Here is a 13611-nt window from a genome sequence, read left to right as displayed (position 1 = left end):
CAATTATTTTTACATAAGTACTCAATGTGTAAAACGTACAAAAGTTATGTCTAATTTCCTTCTCTAATTTTTTTCTTTGCAATAATCTGAATTCAAGAGATCATATTCTTGCGAAATATTCATAATACACGTGTATTAAAACTTTACTCATCATTTCAACGAGGATCTAGATTAATCGACATAAATACTGATTAAATGTTATGATATGGCCCAATTCATTTCTTCAATTCCAATTACCTAAATCTGATTCATTTTAATTTTCAAAACAATTATCGTCATAGTTAAAGAAGATGATAAATAGGTACCATGAAGTTGAATGGAGAAGTTGTAAACTTCAATGTGTATAATTTTGTGAACTCTTATTGAAAATTTTCCAAAAATGCATTCATTTGTATTTTCCATATTATTATGTTCAACATTGTGCTGTTTCCATATCCACATAATGAAGGCACTAACAGAAAGTAATTCAAATCACAACAAAACATACCAAGGTTTGTTGCACATATGTAGCTAGGTACTACTTATACATAAATTAGTTACCTACACAGTAAATTGAAAATGAAACATTGCTTCAATGCCAATATAATATTAATATGATTTTATGTTCACCTACTTAATTTTTCAAAATGAGTATTCATCAATTCATGCTATCAACTTATATTATTCTTTTTTTTTAGCTATTCTTTTCAATCTAACCAGACATGACAGTGGTTCAGCATGTGCAGCTACCACCCAACAAGAGAAAACAATTAACGACGACTTTTCAATCACTGGTAGAAGTATATTTTTGCAAACTGTTTATAAATGTGATGAAGCAAAAGGAAATATCTCATTAGATATCTGTGAGAAGCCTCCTCAACCTGCTATGGTTTATAATTCCAAAAAGGATGCTTATGAGATTGGTTACGAGGTTGGTTTAATTATACATAGGTACACAGGGCCGGATTTAACATTAGGCCGCCCTAGGCAGAAAAAAATTTGCCGCCCCTTCCTCCCCCACAATTTTTTTGGTTTGTGTGAAAATTTATGCCCACCCATAATTCAATTTTTAATCAAAATATGTGATGCGTTTCGCGATTAGGGACCTTGTGGTGAATCGATGTTTTTTTTTTTTTTTTTTTTTTTTTTTTTATTGACGTTTTGGGTTCTTTTTTCAATGAGGAATCCAATGGTGCAATCAGTTTTTCCGTCAGTGGTCAAACATCAGCTGCACACTGCTCTAAACTTATCAGAATGTGAGTAAGTCCTGAGTACAGTTTTGAGAAAAACGCCTCTAAAGATTAAAGTTTCAATAAAAATATGAAAAAACATTTTTAAAAATCTTCGAAGGATGGATTCTAGCATGAAATTTAACGCTGAATCCGATGCTGTTGTTGTTTTTTTTTAAAAAAAAAATCTTGATACAGAGCAGCTGAAAAAGTAGTGAAAAGTAGTGAAAAATAATGAAAAGTAATAAGGGACCTTGTGGTGATTTTAAAAAAAAATGTGTTACAGTTTCATAAAAATTGATCTAGCGTTCTACAGGCTACAAAAAATTACACCTGACCAAAATTGTAGAGAATTAAATTTTTTTTCCACATAAAGCCATTAGTTTTTTTCTACAATGCTTAGTTTTTGAGCTTTTCTCAAGAAACTGAAATTTCATTATAATGAGTGAGCAAATTTCCTTTTTTCTGAAATGTTCCATTTTTAATTTTTTTCTTGTTTGGTACGAACCCAAAAAAAGTACACTTTTTGTGATTATTTTCCATCTTAAAAATGTTCAAAACTCGCAGAAGTTCAGAACTGTTTCTTAACACTGCTGTACGTGAGTTATCATCAGGTTTTTTCATCATTCACCACAAGGTTGACAAGGTACCTTTTTTTTTTAATGTTTCACCACAAGGTCCCTGAGCGTTAATTGTAATATCTCCTCAACGGAAATGCCCAGGGCAAAGCAACTTAAACAGGGTGCTTCAAAAGACTTCAACCAACTAGAAAACAAAAAATCGATTTTTTCGATAAAATTTTGATAATTTGATGTTTTGCCTCTCCTGAAAACATCGAATTTTTACCAAAACGCATCACATATACAAAACGTAACTAATATATACAATATCAATATCTACGTATTGAATATCAGAAACATTGCATTTTTTTAATTAGGTACCTACCTATTTTTCATAAAGTGCTGGCAGCCAAAAAATCCATTTTAAATCCGTATTTTTTTTATGAAAAATGAAATCTGGAAGTTTATTCCGTACACTAAAAAAAAACTTTTAAAAAACGTGTTTCTTGATTTTTGAGTTTTTGACCGCGTGAAAAACCAAATTTTTGGGCATAAAAACTCAAAATTAGATGTAGGGAACTTTTTGAGGCGTGGGATAATTCTAAAGGAAGAAAAGTTAAGTTACTGCTCGAGCGAAGCGAGAGCGAAAATTTTTTGAAAAAATGGGTTCAAGAAACAAAAAAACGCCCAATTTTGCATGTTTTATCGGATAAAAATCGAGAAATCTGTACATTCTGCCGCCCCCTAAAATTTGCCGCCCTAGGCAGCTGCCTATACTGCCTATACGTAAATACGGCCCTGTAGGTACATATATGTCTAAATCAATACATATTGTTGATGTGTAATTGTGTATGATGCTCATTAATCAAGTATTTTTTTTTTCAACAGTTATACTATGAAGAAGGCAAGATTCAGTTGCTGGCAGACAACAAATATCATTCTTATAACTCAGTAAGCATGAGACATTTATGATACATACTAGCCTATTGCTGTATATGAATCCACATTTAATTTTTTGAATAAATCTACAGCTTGCGCAGGTAGAGGTTAATAACAAATCAAAATCTCCGAGCGAATTCGTTTTCAGTCGCCACGATGGTAAAAATACAAAATTTATTTTTGTCGATGGATCCATCACCATGGTTTGTCTTTGTATAATACCTACTTATCTATATTTTACCAACAACTCAATTTCAAATTTGTAGCCTATGCTATGTTTTCGAACAGAATAAACATTGAATAATTTCCACCCACTTTTTTGCAGGTTTTCCATTGGATATCAGAGCTATTGATTAAAACATCAAAACATTACAAACTAATCGAATGGGAGAAAAATATTGACGACGTGAAAAATCATCTTAAATCCAAATGTCAAGACTATCATTCAGAAGGATGGGATGATATCAATGTAAAAATTCGGCCTCACTCAAAAACAGATAAGCCCTACTCACTTGTAAAAAGTTATCAACTATTGCAGGTATCAGAAGCTAGAACCAACAATGAAAGCTACAAAGAGTCGACGAATCACGAAAAACAATCTCAAAAAATTCTGAAAAAATCACAAATCATTCCACTATGGTATTTTGCCACAGATTCGGGTAGACTTGCCTCTTGCACACACATGAATGTTATACCAGTTTGGAAAAGTATCGCTGATGGGCAATTGAAAAAAGTTGACCTTTTCATCGCTGCAGTGATTAGTACTCTAGAAGTAAGTTACCTATTTCTATAGTGCTACCCACCTACTTTAAAACGGATGGTAATATATTAGAAATTTTCAAATGGTGGCCCCTTGGCCATTGTGATACTGAACCATCTTTTTTCTGAAATTGTTCTCAGTCGTACAATCGATATGATCAGAAAGTTACTTTTGGCGTAAATGGATGGTATGAACAACCACTCAATTACACAATAGATGGTGAACACCGGCAACTTCTTATTCCAAAAACCATACTTCGATTGGTCCAAGGAGAGTTCTATTCTCAAACATATGCTGCTATGATTGTAATTCACAATAAAGCGGATTATATCGCAGATAGTGACAGGCTTTGCAGTCATGAAACAATAATTTCAGGCTGGGATACAATTCATAATTATGATCCAAGAACTGGCATAACGTATGTGTGCCAGGTAACAGCACAACTTCAAGAAAAATTAGGTGTTCCTAAATTTGTTGATTTTCTTCCATTTCCAATAGGGCACTTTCGATACATTTCAGTAGAGCCTATACAATTGGATGTAATCCCTTACTCTGAGCATCCTGGATACGATTACACCTATCCTATAGAAGATCGTGATGTTACAGACTATGTAGATGATGAGTTTCAAAAGTTGTTAAAAAGTTCCAGATCTGAAAATCATCACTAGTTAGTATAGGTACCCAACACCATCAACTCCAACATACCAATCACTCTATCTGACCTAAAACTCCATTCGAAAACACCAATGCGTGAAGTGTTTCAATTTTCATCTTCTCTAGTCCTAAGTTCAATTAAATAGGTAAGTAAGTAAACTAAAAAGCATCAAAAACACCAAATCTATATGAAAAACTTCTGAACAACTTCAGAGTAGATTTGAGGTTCTTATCATCCTGCTCAGGACTGGGCACTCACTTCTCATTCACCAAATCATATTTTTTAAACTGTGCAAAAGTATCGGTATTGAAATCCACTGCAACTAATACATGTCTGCTGACAAACTCTAAATCAGAATTTATGAATGACAGATGCAAATATATAAAATGTTAAATAGAAGTTTATACATCTGAATTTTTTGTCATTTTACAAAATTTTATGAAAAGAAATAATTTTATAAAGTTAGTAAGTACCAAATTTTTATTTAAACCAAAATAGGAAGGTATTGAAAATTTGTGGGTTATGTAGCTACCTACATTACTCATTTAAATAAATGCTTCAGTGTATTCAAGCTGTTTTCTTTTCTTTTCTTTTTTTTTTCATTTTTACATACTCAGTGTGTAAAACTTACTCTCATTATGTCTAATTTCCTTCTCTAATTTTTTCTTTGCAATAATCTAAGGTCAAGAGATCATATTCTTGCGAAATATTCATAATACATGAGTATTAACTTTACTCATCATTTCAACGAGGATCTAATAGATTAATCGACATAAATACAGATTAAATGTTATGATGCTTCATCGTATAAATAGGCTAAAATGGATACCTATTTAATTTTTTTAATTTAAATTGCCTGAATCTTGTTCTCATTTTAATTTTTAAAATAGTTATCCTCATGGTTAAAGAAGGTGATAAGTAGATACAATGAAGTTGAATGAAGAAGTTGTAAACTTCAATGTGTATAATTTTGGGAACTCTTATTGAAAATGTTTCAAAAATGCATTCATTTGCATCCTCCATATTATTATGTTCAACATTGTGCTGTGTCCATATCTACATAACGAAGGCATGTCCAGAAAGTAATTCAGATCACAACAAAAAATATCAAGGTTTGTAATACTTACACATAATTAGACATATTGCTTCAATGCCAACATAGCAGCATTTTTGTTCACCTACCTAATTTTTCAAAATGAGTATTCAATATTCATCAGTTTATGCTATCAACTTATATATATATTTTTTTTTCATAGCTATTCTTTTCGATCTAACCAGAAGTGAAAGCGGTTCAGCATGTCCAGCTACCACCCAACAAGAGAAAATAATTAACGATGACTTCTCAATCACTGGTAGAAGTATATTTTTGCAAACTGTTTATGAACATTATGAAGTGAAAGGAAATATCTCATTAGATATCTGTGAGAAGCCTCCTCAACCTACAATGGTTTATAATTCCATAGAGGATGCTTATGAGATTGGTTACGAGGTTGGTTTAGTTATGGATAAGTAAGTATGTCTAAGTCAATACATGTTGTGGATAGGTAGGTGCTTATTGATCGAGTGTTTTTTTTTAAAACAGTTTTACTATGAAGAAGGCAAGATTCAGTTGCTGGAAGACAACAAATATTATTCTTATAAATCAGTGAGCATGAAACATCTACGGTACTAGCTTAATGGTGTAATATATGAATCCATATTTAATTTTTTCAATAAATTTACATCTGAAAAGTTTGTTTGTTAAAATTGCCTAATCTGCTCCTACTTAAAATTTTGAAATGTTGAAATATCCCTATCTAAGTCCCTCAGTGCAGGGCTACGTAGAAACGTAGCAGGAAAGGAGGAGGGGAGGAAGACCTACCTACCTACCTACCTATAGCCTATAGGGTCCGCGCTATAAAGCAGCAAAACCCACACAGAGAGAGACAGAGACAAAGGTCAGCGCCAATGGAAACCAAAGGCAGCCAAGACCTACTACATATATGTACAGAACCACAGGTCGGCGCCAAAGGCAGCCAAGACCCAGTACGTACATATACGTATAGGAGTTAGGATTTAATTCGGCGCCAAGATAGGCAGCCAAACATACCCTTAGACTGTCTGTTCGTCAGCGCTAGAAGCAGCCATGAACGTATGGTCTAAGGGATGAAGGAGGGTTAAGAAAGAAGTAAGAGAGAGAACACAACATTAAGAGAGAGAAGGGAATCTTCTCCAACCACCTTGGTAAAACGTAGCCAGCGCGAAACGCAGCCAAGACTACCTCCAAAAATACAAGGCAATAAACAGGTTTTAAATCCGTTTATTTGATCGGAAGAAGATACTGGTTACAGCCTCTTCTTAGCTTATATTCACAAGGGTACATAAGTTATCTAAGAGTAGTAAACTACCCCTTATTTTTAACCTAAACATCGCGTCTCCGCGTTATAATGTATAGCTACACTAACGTTCGCGTCATCCGCGCTAGTCTAAGTAGTTTAATGTATTTTAAAACTAAAAACATCGCGTCATTCGCGATTAAATATTTAATTTATTTATGATCTCGTAATTCGCGATTAAAACGTTTATTTTATTTTAAAAGATCGCATTATTTGTGATTAAAATATTATTTTATTTACAAGCACGTAATTCGCGCCTAACACACTCCCCCCGGCTGAGGGGCATGAGCTTCCTCAGCAGATAACAACTTAACTACCCGAGTAACAGCTCGTTGATATTTACCAGTTGAAGTTTTCACCATAACATTTCGTATTTCACCTTCTTTGTCAGGGTAGACAGCAACGACGATTCCCATTGGCCAGTTTAGGACTGCAACGTTGTCTTCCTTCAGGGCAACAATATCATTGACAGCAATATTGGAATCTCGAGCTTGCCATTTGTTACGAATTTGAAGTGAATTGAGATAAGATTTTCTCCACTCATTCCAGAATGACTGAATAATCGACTGCTGGGCTTTGAGGCGAGAGCTTAAGTCCATGGAAGAATTATCATCATCAAAAGGTGGAACAAGAAGATTTGAACCAATCAGAAAGTGACCTGGAGTAATTACACCAAATGGTTCATCTGCCAAAGTCTCCTTTTGGTAGCATAACGGACGGGAATTCAGGATACTTTCCACTTGACAAGTCACAGTATGCAAATCTTCCATATTGAGAACATGATTTTTGCAGGCCTTTACAATTAACGATTTGCCTGACTTAATTGCAGCTTCCCATAAGCCACCTTGATGCGGGGCACGAGGGGTGATGAACTGCCATTTGATTTGCTCATTTGCGGCATATTGTTGAATTTTATACTGTTCTTTTAGAATGTTGTTAGCACCAACAAAGTTTTTTCCATTGTCACTATAGACTTGGGAAGGTAGACCACGTCTAGCCACAAAACGGCGAAATGCCTTTAGAAAGACATCAGTAGACAGGTCAGAAACAAGTTCAATGTGCACAGCTCTTGTGCACATGCAGACAAAAAATGCAGCATACACCTTATTGTGTTTTAAGGAACGATGTCCAAGGCAGCGCACAGTGAAAGGTCCACACAGATCGATGCCAACATTGAGGAAGGGACGAGCTGGTGTGATACGAGTTGAGGGCAGTTGGCCCATAATTTGTTTTCCAGTGACAGCACGTAGTCGACGACAAAGAACGCATTCACGGATCACCTTTTTTATGGCATTGTTGACACCACCAACAATCCAATACTGATTTTGAATATAAGAGTAGACAACTACACGTGAACAGTGAAAATACTTCTCATGTACATAATCTACCAGTAAGTTTACAAGGTTGCATTTAGCAGACAAAATAATAGGATGGCGTTTATCAAAAGGAAGTTGAGCATTTTTCAACCTTCCACCTACTCGTAAAATACCCTTATCATCAATGAAAGGATCGAGAGATCGTAAACTGCTATCCTTTTTAAGGTTTTGACCATTGGCTAAGCGAGCCAGATCTTTTCCAAAGAACATATTTTGAGAATACTTAATTAAAGCATCTAATGAACGAATATTTTCGTCAGTAGTTAATTCGCCTTGATGTAGAATACCACGTTTTTTATCTACCCAACGAAACATATACGACACAGCATGAATCACTTTTAAATAAGACGAAAAGGTTGATAAGGTCGAAGCCTCAATCGAGCAACACACAAATGCTATTTTAGGCACACGCATTTCAAGTAATTCGATGTTGTCACTAATTTTGACATCAGAGTTTAAATGTTCATCAAAATCATTTTCCACCCATGTGGGTCCTTTCAACCACAATAAATTTTTTCTTTCCATAAATTCAGTTACGTTAAGACCACGAGTGGCCAGATCGGCCGGGTTGGATGCAGTATCAACATACATCCATCTTCCTACATGATCAAGAATTTTTTCGACTCTGTTTGAGACAAAGGTTTTCAAAGCATTCAGAGGTAGTTTTAACCAACTGAGAACTATCATTGAATCGGAAAATGCATATAAGTTATTTGAGTCAATGTTTAGATTGTTTTTTACTCGAATCATGAGTTTTGCCAATAAGAGAGCAGCTTGTAGTTCTAACCGAGGTATAGTTAGTACAGGTTTGAGAGGTGCAACTTTTGTTTTTGAGCACACAAAGTTAACTTTGACATTACCGCACTTATCGACACACCGAATATACACGACCGCACAATATGCTTTCGGCGATGTATCACAGAAACCGACCAATTCGATTCGCACTTTAAACGGAACGCACAAACGCGGCACAGAGTACTTTTTTAATTGACTTAATTCACGTTGATATTTCAGAAATTTATCTTGGAGATGATCACTCAATTTATCATCCCATTTTAAACTTTCACGCCACAAGTCTTGCAAAATAATTTTAGCACGAACTGTGATTGGCGAGAGCACTCCAAGCACATCAAAAACGCGCGCAATATCGGAAAGTAAAATACGTTTTGTTATTGAATCAGGCAAGGGATTCAAGTTTAACACGACACATAGGGTATCATTTTTAGTACACCAATTTAAACCGAGCACATTCACAGAATCGCGATCACCAAACGAACGAGATGTTAATGGCTCAACTAATGAAGAGTCAAGTTTACTGAGAAATTCTTCAGAGTTAGACTGATATTTCCGCAAAGGAAAACCATAATTTTTCAATTCTTGATGCACAGCATTTTGTAGCTCTAGAGCACCTTCAACAGTATCATCACCAGTGGTGTAATCATCAATGTAAAAATCATCTTCAATTGACTTTGCAGCACGAGGATTCCTCTTTTTCAACTTTTTAGCCACTTCACGCAAACATCTAGTTGCAATGTATGCAGCAGGTTTAGTACCATATGTGATGGTGCAAAGTTCACAAACAGAAACTGGTTCATTTTCATCCTTACGCCACAAAATACACTGGTATTTGCAGTCTTCAGGATTTACAAACATTTGGCGATACATTTTTTCAATATCAGCACAAAATGCAATGATGAAGAAACGAAATCTCACCATATTGTCGAATAATTCTGGTTGCAATGTTGGACCAATCATCAGATGGTCATTTAGACAAGTTCCAGACAAATCGATACTGGAAGCGTTAAAGACTACACGATATTTAGTAGTAGTACTTGTAGGTTTGCATACCATTTGATGTGGTATGAAATATTTAGCCAATTGAACTTCGGATGCATTTAATTTGCGCATATGACCAAGTTGCTCATATTCTGTCATGAAATTGACATATTCTTTTCGAATATCTTTTGGAGTATGTTTTTCACTCCGTTTTAGCATAGCAAGGGCTTTTGAATATGACCCATTTAAAACGTCTATAGTAGGTTTTGTTGGCAGCCTAACTATAAAACGACCATCATCTGCCCTGGTATGAGTTTTTTCAAAATGCTCTTCAATGAGCTTATATTCCAAACATACGTCATCTTTGTGAGACACATACGAATCGTTTAATTCTTCAGTTTGCCAGAATTTTTTAAGTTGAGAGTCAATATCAACTTGAGTCAATCCACAGTACACATTTGGTGATATTGCAGATGAATTGTTAATGCCAGAGACAACGAATCCAAATTCAGTTTCTCTTAAGCTCAGTTTTTCACAAAAATAGCGATGGTTTTTCATCACATATTCATAATGTTCAGCTCCAAGAATGATATCCACGTTAGAGTGTGGCAATTTACATTCTGCAAGAGGTAAGTTTGCGTATTCACCAGGAAGATTCAAGACAGCAGAATAATTCACTCGATAAGGTATTTTGGCAACCACTTCAGCTGAAATTGGAAGCTTGAAATCAGAAAATCTGGACTGCAAAACGATATCTGCAACCGTGTCTAGAATTTCGACACCTTCGACTATACCGCCTAACGACGTAATTTCACCGGATTTACGCGTATGAATGTTGTTTGTTTTAATAAAGGGTTTCGCGACGAGGTTAACTTGAGAACAATTATCAAGAAGCACACGAGCGAGAATAGTTTGTTGATTTATGTTAGCCTTGACAACGGCTGAAGGCAGCAGCACTGATTTGTTTTGAACAGTTAAAGTTGCAGAAAACGAAGATTTTGGCGTACCGGACCCTGTTTGGGGGTCTGGTTTTTCACCACCATTTCCATTTTGATTCTGTTGAACTGTTATTGCTGGAGTCCAATGGAGCAGCGTATTATGTTTTCGAGAACAAGTACCACAAGTTGGTCTAGTACATTTATCTGTCGAATGGAACGGATTAAAACAATTAAGGCACAAGTCATTTTTCTTGACCACGTTATACCGTTCCTTTGGCGTTTTTGCCATGAAATCTTTGCAATTGTTTAGGAAGTGTGATTGAGAACACACAACACAAGTTATTTTTCCAGCCACAAACGACTTTTTCTCATTACGTGATTTTCCACGATCAGTAGTTTTATCCATATGGGATTTTTGTTTTTTCGAATCGTTTTCTGAGCTCCGATCTTCAACAGAAAACGAGCGAATTTGAAGAAAATCTTCTAATTCGTCAAATGAAGGATACCGTTTTGTTGTTTTGAAGGAATTTTCCCAATCCTTCAAAGTGACAGGATCAAGGCATGTTCCAACTAAATAAGCGATGTACTGAGAAAAAGTATCATCAATTTCCAATCCAACAGCTTTCAAACCACGTAAGGTAACGTTTATTTTATCCAACAATGATCGAATACCTTGCTCATTTTTAATTGACTCAAGGCAATGTAAATTTTCGAAAATGTGCACGGATAATAGCTCGAGGATTGTTAAATCGTTTCATAATGTAATCCCATGCTTCAGGATACGTCGCTTCTTTCAAACCAAAATGGCGAAGAATTTGTTCAGCTTCTCCAATAAAAGCTCGTTTTAAAAAACGCATTTTTTGCGTATTTGGAATTTCGTTATTGTTATGAACAAGACTTTCAAAACTTTCTTTGAAATCATTGAACTTTAAAATGTTTCCATCAAACGTTGGTACAGTAGCTCGTTCCATTTTTAAACCCACTGAATATGTTTTTTCAGAATTTTGGGAGGATAAGTTTGAGCTACTTTCCTCAGATTGAATAGTTTTCATGACTGACTGAATTTTTGCAGTCGCAGAAGCTGAAAAACTTCGGAATTCCGCCTGTTCAGTGAACATTTGTTCAACACCATTATCATCTTCATCCAATAGCTCCAAAATCTCGAGAGTTAGCGAATCAAATTTCTCCTTCAACGGTGTAAACTCAGTGTTTAGTAGAGTCTCGATCCGGAGAGTAGTTTCAATGTTGAGATCAGCCTGGAGAAGAGATTCAAGTTCAGTTTTTTGGCGACGGAGATTCAATTTAATACAACGAAGTGTTTTCTGTTTTGCTTCCATGTTTGTTTGTTTGTTTTGCTGTACCCGAAACGATACGAACGCAAATAAGCCGCAATCGCGAAAAGTTTATCGAACCGAAGAATAAAACAACGATCGAATTTTTATTTTTAGGCTAATATACCATAATATTAACCAGCTCGAAGTATTTGATTCCGCGAAAACCATCGATTAACATCACGTACCAACTTCTGTTTGTTTTTTCAAAAAAAGGAAAAACCTAATTTAAACGCCAGGAAATATATCCGACTCCTCGGAGGACCAAAAAATGTTTGCATTGAAAAGTTTGTTTGTTAAAATTGCCTAATCTGCTCCTACTTAAAATTTTGAAATGTTGAAATATCCCTATCTAAGTCCCTCAGTGCAGGGCTACGTAGAAACGTAGCAGGAAAGGAGGAGGGGAGGAAGACCTACCTACCTACCTACCTATAGCCTATAGGGTCCGCGCTATAAAGCAGCAAAACCCACACAGAGAGAGACAGAGACAAAGGTCAGCGCCAATGGAAACCAAAGGCAGCCAAGACCTACTACATATATGTACAGAACCACAGGTCGGCGCCAAAGGCAGCCAAGACCCAGTACGTACATATACGTATAGGAGTTAGGATTTAATTCGGCGCCAAGATAGGCAGCCAAACATACCCTTAGACTGTCTGTTCGTCAGCGCTAGAAGCAGCCATGAACGTATGGTCTAAGGGATGAAGGAGGGTTAAGAAAGAAGTAAGAGAGAGAACACAACATTAAGAGAGAGAAGGGAATCTTCTCCAACCACCTTGGTAAAACGTAGCCAGCGCGAAACGCAGCCAAGACTACCTCCAAAAATACAAGGCAATAAACAGGTTTTTAATCCGTTTATTTGATCGGAAGAAGATACTGGTTACAGCCTCTTCTTAGCTTATATTCACAAGGGTACATAAGTTATCTAAGAGTAGTAAACTACCCCTTATTTTTAACCTAAACATCGCGTCTCCGCGTTATAATGTATAGCTAAACTAACGTTCGCGTCATCCGCGCTAGTCTAAGTAGTTTAATGTATTTTAAAACTAAAAACATCGCGTCATTCGCGATTAAATATTTAATTTATTTATGATCGCGTAATTCGCGATTAAAACGTTTATTTTATTTTAAAAGATCGCATTATTTGTGATTAAAATATTATTTTATTTACAAGCACGTAATTCGCGCCTAACAACATCTTTTGTGCAGGTAGATATTAATAACAAATCAAAATCTCCCAGCGAATTCGTTTTCAGTCGCCACGATGGTAAAAATTCAAAATTTGCTTTCATCAATGGATCCATCACGTTGGTTTGTACAGTACCTACTCACCTATGCATATTACCAACAACTCAATTTCAAATTCTTATGCTAGGTTTTAGAACAAAATAAAACTTACATATTAACTCCAACTCATTTTTTTTTTTTTGCAGGTTTTCCATTGGATATCAGAGGTATTGATTAAAACATCAACACATTACAAACTAATCGAATGGGAGAAAAATATTGACAACTTTGAAAATAATGTTCAATACAAATGTCAAGACTATCATTCAGAAGGATGGGATGAGATCAACGTAAAAATTCAGCCTTGCTCAAACATAGATAAGCCAGACTCACTTGTAAAAAGTTACCTATGAACTATTGCAGGTATCAGAATCTAGAACCAACAATGAAAGCTGCAAAGAGTCGA

General features: G+C 35.5%; 3 protein-coding genes and 1 long non-coding RNA gene across 5 annotated transcripts in view; 2 read left to right on the top strand and 2 right to left on the bottom strand.

Annotated features, from left to right (window-relative positions):
- LOC135847388 (inactive dipeptidyl peptidase 10-like) overlaps positions 1-13611 on the bottom strand; it is a 601135-nt gene that overhangs the window by 549241 nt on the left and 38283 nt on the right. The gene's annotated exons all lie outside the window — the stretch shown is intronic.
- Positions 9-4642, top strand: LOC135847215 (uncharacterized). The gene is made up of 7 exons (XM_065366665.1): positions 9-491; positions 678-910; positions 2657-2719; positions 2800-2910; positions 3033-3176; positions 3246-3479; positions 3608-4642. The coding sequence occupies exons 1-7, from the start codon at positions 380-382 to the stop codon at positions 4133-4135; spliced, it is 1425 nt and encodes a 474-aa protein (XP_065222737.1). The 5' UTR covers positions 9-379; the 3' UTR covers positions 4136-4642.
- LOC135841962 (uncharacterized) lies at positions 4766-5871 on the top strand. Of its 2 annotated transcripts, none has more exons than XR_010558036.1 (3): positions 4766-5234; positions 5379-5631; positions 5705-5871. It is a non-coding gene; the product is annotated as an uncharacterized LOC135841962 (long non-coding RNA). The 2 variants fall into 2 exon arrangements; XR_010558037.1 differs by having other exon boundaries at positions 5379-5611; positions 5705-5869.
- Positions 6755-10993, bottom strand: LOC135845875 (uncharacterized). Its single transcript, XM_065364727.1, has one exon. It carries the CDS (start codon positions 10991-10993, stop codon positions 6755-6757), a length of 4239 nt encoding a protein of 1412 aa, XP_065220799.1.

The sequence above is a fragment of the Planococcus citri genome, chromosome 1 (assembly GCF_950023065.1).
Source record: "Planococcus citri chromosome 1, ihPlaCitr1.1, whole genome shotgun sequence".
Lineage (NCBI taxonomy): Eukaryota > Metazoa > Arthropoda > Insecta > Hemiptera > Pseudococcidae > Planococcus > Planococcus citri.
Note: the sequence above shows the minus strand (reverse complement) of the source record. Positions and strands in the feature narration are given on the sequence as shown.

Excerpts from the sequence above, each read along its gene's own strand:
- LOC135847215 (XM_065366665.1), top strand. The coding sequence starts at position 380 with ATGCATTCATTTGTATTTTCCATATTATTATGTTCAACATTGTGCTGT. Across the intron at positions 3,177-3,245 it reads AAGGATGGGATGATATCAAT|GTATCAGAAGCTAGAACCAA; the intron begins GTAAAAATTCGG and ends CAACTATTGCAG. Across the intron at positions 3,480-3,607 it reads CAGTGATTAGTACTCTAGAA|TCGTACAATCGATATGATCA; the intron begins GTAAGTTACCTA and ends AATTGTTCTCAG.
- LOC135845875 (XM_065364727.1), bottom strand. The coding sequence starts at position 10,993 with ATGGATAAAACTACTGATCGTGGAAAATCACGTAATGAGAAAAAGTCG.